At 38.3% G+C, this 4,553-nt stretch overlaps 1 protein-coding gene across 1 annotated transcript; it reads left to right on the top strand.

The window, feature by feature from the left end:
- The first annotated feature begins 644 nt into the window (after positions 1 to 644).
- LOC132178614 (phosphoenolpyruvate carboxylase kinase 1-like) lies at positions 645 to 2,104 on the top strand. Its single transcript, XM_059591076.1, has 2 exons — positions 645 to 1,473; positions 1,685 to 2,104. The coding sequence occupies exons 1-2, from the start codon at positions 690 to 692 to the stop codon at positions 1,723 to 1,725; spliced, it is 825 nt and encodes a 274-aa protein (XP_059447059.1). The 5' UTR covers positions 645 to 689; the 3' UTR covers positions 1,726 to 2,104.
- Positions 2,105 to 4,553: the final 2,449 nt, after the last annotated feature.

Genomic DNA, 4,553 nt, shown 5'->3' with positions numbered 1-4,553 from the left:
TTTATTTGACTTATTCTTGACTATTTTTAGAATGACTTTATCACTTTTATTTTTTATTTTCTTATAATTATCCTTTTCCTCTTCCCCATGGGATAGAAAAAGAAATTAAAAGAAAGAAAAAAATCCTTATTTGGTTACTAATAACTTTTTCACAACCTGAGCAAATAATTGGAAATTTTTTCCCCACTAATAATCAAGTAAAGCTTTGAAGTTTGAATCCCAAGCCTTATCCAACTGGAATCAATTGATATAATAGGTGGGTAAAGGTACGGCAGGCTATTTACAAAACAAAAATTCATCACTCGACGACAAAACAAAATAGTACGAGTAAGAGTATCAGTGGCATGGATGATAATTATTGACACGAAGTTGGGCAAATAATCAACCCTTCCTCTGTACGACACTGTTCCACCGCAGGAAGGACTCTCACCTGTACGGGCTCCACGTTCTCCAGGGGCACTCTCGTGATTGTCTCAAACTCCATGCCTGTTCCCTGATCCCACGGCTCAAACAGTTACAGCATATCCGGCCGTTGGATCTCACCACGTGGTCATCATGCATTCGCTCATTCCTCTACCCACGAATATTCCCCCAAAACATTCCGAAACCATTTTATCGCTCTATTTAAAACCCACAACCCCCTAATCAAGACCCACTCTCCCTCTCACACAACCCCCACCCGAAAAGTAATGAGCGAAGAACTTAACAAAAACTACCAGATCTGCGAAGAGCTCGGCCGGGGACGATTCGGCGTCGTTTTCCGGTGCCTGTCGCTCGAAGACGGTTACACCTACGCCGTAAAGTCCATCGACAAGAAACTCACCCTGGGGGACTCGCTGGACGCACAGTGCCTGTTAACGGAGCCTAAGATCCTTAAGCTCCTGGCTCCACAACCCTACGTCATCGGCCTCCATGGCCTCTACGAGGACGAGACCCACCTCTACATGGTCCTCGATTTGTGCTCTGCTTCGGACCTCCACCACCGGATCGTGACCCGCCAAGTCATGTCCGAGCCCGAGGCCGCCTCGGTCATGGACCAGCTGTTCCAGGCCCTGGCCCACTGCCACCGTCTTGGCGTGGCTCATCGCGACATCAAGCCCGATAACATTCTCTTCGACGAGCGCAACTGCCTCAAGCTCGCCGATTTCGGATCGGCCGAGATTTTCAAGGACGGCGAGCGGATGAGCGGCGTCGTTGGCACGCCCTACTACGTGGCGCCGGAGGTCCTCGCCGGGAGGGACTACTGCGAGAAGATCGACGTGTGGAGCGCAGGCGTCGTTTTGTACATTATGCTCGCCGGGTTCCCGCCGTTCTACGGCGACTCGGCAGTGGAGATTTTCGAGGCTGTGCTCAGGGCCAATCTGAGGTTTCCGGCTAGAGTTTTCCAGTCGGTGTCGCCGGCGGCTAAAGATCTACTCAGACGGTTGCTATGCAAGGACGTTTCTAGAAGGTTCTCGGCGAAGCAGGCTCTAAGTAAGTCCATCCATGCCTCTCAGTTCTTGACTTTTATCGTCTGTTTGGTTGCCGAGAAAATTTCCTTATTGTTTTCTCAGCAGCCAAACAGGCTAATCTCTTCCTAGCAGAATTAAGAGCCGCTAAAAGATTCTATTCTAGTTTAGGTATTAAGCAAAATTAATTATGACGTGGTTGTTCACTGATAGATGATTGGGTTTGTTTGATACAGGACACCCTTGGATAACAAGTGGAGGAGGGTCTCTTACTTGAGAAAGAAGAAATTATCATAAACGAAGCAAAATATATTGTGCTGCATTTAGATATAATAGGGTTTTGTAAAGGTGTGCGCTACAGCGCTGTTGTATATGTGCCCGAAGCTCTTGTACATATTTTTCTGGAAGCGAATTTTTCCTTTTTTTTTTCTTTCCTTGTAATGCGCTGGAGTATGAGTTTATAAAGCGCCAAGAAGATATTGCCAAATAGAGAGAGAGAGAGAGAGGTTTTTTGAGTAGATTTGGATTTGCTCTTCCGGATCTTCCCCATCAGTTTGGTGTTCTGGTTTTTTGGCAGTGAAGGTGGGAGAGGATCATGCATGGTGATAAGCTGTATGTCATGTATGATATGTAATGAAAAGTTTCGGAGTTACCTATGGTTGTTGTTTGTTTGTTTGTTGATAAATCCCTCTGGTTATTCAATCAGTGTTTCGTTAACTACTAGAAACAGTAGTAGATATGACCAATTAACTACATCCCACCAAATTCACATCTCTCTCCTTATTGAGTAATAGCTTCAACGGATGCTTTTTAATGAGACTTGTTTTTCCATTATTATGTACAGAAAATGTACAAGATATATATATATATATATATATATATATATATATATATATACTGTAGCAAAACGTTTTGATTTTTAACTTTACTTTAAATTCTTGAATTATCATCCGTTTTGACATGTGTTATAAATTTCAAAATTTCTCAATTGCAGTCAATTTGAACTCTTCTATCAATTTTTGCCGTTAATACTTGCAAAAAAAAAAAAAACAAAATTACCCTTGAACACATTATTATGTTCAGAAAATGTACAAGACATATATATATATATATATATAGTTAAAACTACTGTAGCAAAATGCTTTGATTTTTAAATCTTTTCTCTTCCATATTCTCTGTCGCTCATCTCCTCCAGTCTATGCGAGTCCTCTAATTTTGTCTCAATATAACGTGCCAGACGTATGTAAGTGTGTAACGGTGTGTTTATGGTCCAAGACCTAATTGAGAATATAATTTCATAGGTCAAAAAAAAAAAAAAAAAAACCTCAACCTGTATAAAAAAAAAAAAAAAAAGGTTAATTACTTTTTTAGTACCTAAATTTGTACATTTTTATTTTTTTCCACATGTAGTTTAAATCCTATCACAATGGTACTTGACTTACAGAAAAGGTCCAACTTAATATCCCCGTTAGCCCAAACTAACAGAATGCCACGTGTTGTCACATATAAATGCTATGTGTCCAAAAAAATAAAAATTAAAAATTAAACCCTAAAGAAAAAAAAAAAAAAACTTGAAAATTATGGTGTGGTTCAGCCACCCAATTTTGGCTACGAACCACCCCCAATGGCCAAAAAGGGGGTGGTTCAACCACCCCCATGACCTTTGGGTGTGGCTTGGCCAACCCTAAGGCCTTTGAGAGTGGCCCGACCACCTCAATTTAAAATTTTTTTTTAGGGTTTAGTTTTTTAATTTTATTTTTTTAAGATACGTGACATTTGTCTGTAATAACACATGTGATGGAACCTAACATAAGTACTTAATCTTTTTCCCATAAGTCAGATACTATTTGTAACATGACTTAAACCTAATGTGAAAAAATAAAAAAATGTGTAAGCTTAGATACTAAAAATGTAATTAATTAAAAGAAAAAAAAAAAACTACATATATATTAAAATCTTTTATTTTTCATGGGGATTTGGTGTATGTATATATGCCCAACCGTACTTATTTAATGTTATTTTTATATGTAAGCGACGTAACCGTACTTATAATTGATCTCAAAGGAACATAAACGGCGGACCACTGGATGAGTGTTTGGTTATCAAAAAGAGGTGGTCGAATCTGTTCCGCATGTGCTGGCACTCATCACGCTCCACGGAGCTCTAATGTTCTTACACGTGCTATCTTTTTACTATTCATTGTTGACCAAAAACGATGCTCGCTAACACTTTTTCTACCTTTTGTTTTTAGTCTTTTCTAACCCAACTTTAACGCCCATGACTTTTTTCTTTCGAAAAAAGGGATTCCTTCTATAATGTATTTTGCACCAAATTTGACGCAAATTTGAGTCTTCTTTTGAGTTTCAAGAAGATTAAAATATGGTATTCGTGGGGTAGCCAATACCATCTTCGAAAATAGTTTAATCAGTTGTGAATTACGCTTCATAAAATAAAAATTATTGGTTCGATTTCTCCCTCATCCTTTCTTTGTGTAAACATGTAAAATAATAATAATAATAATAAAATATCTCATATATTAATTGGATTATTTAGCAACATTAAAAAGAACAAATAACAATTCCATCCCTTAATTAAAAAAAGAAAAGAAAAAAGATTTGATCTCATTGTCAATGTTTTAATATTCTAATAAATTATCACTTACTCTAAAATTTTACTTTAATAAGAGATATGAAAATATATGTTGAAAGGACTACACTCTATAGTGACGCGGCCGAGTCCATTCATCACAGATAGTCACCATTATAATAATTAATTTCATTACTTAGGACTATGGGTGTAAACGAGCCGAGCTTGAGTAAGCTTCCCTTATTTGGGCTCAGCTTGTTTAAATTTTACTCGAGCTCGAGCTCGAGCCGAGCTTAAGGACAAGCCAAAAAATCGAGTTCGAGCTCTAGTTCATAATAAGTCAAGCCGAGCCGAGCTAGTTCACGAGCTGGCTCTTATATTTAATTTAATTTGTTTAATTTATTAATTTATTTTTAGTATAAATTTAAACTTCAAGTATTCTTAAACGGTTCAAGAAGCCAGCTTGTATATGAACATTTGCTTAGTCTGGCTAGCAGAGTATGGAGCTCGAGTCAATAC

This window comes from Corylus avellana, chromosome ca4 (genome assembly GCF_901000735.1).
Source record: "Corylus avellana chromosome ca4, CavTom2PMs-1.0".
NCBI classification, from domain to species: Eukaryota; Viridiplantae; Streptophyta; class Magnoliopsida; order Fagales; family Betulaceae; genus Corylus; species Corylus avellana.
This window is presented reverse-complemented; position numbering and strand designations above follow the sequence as displayed.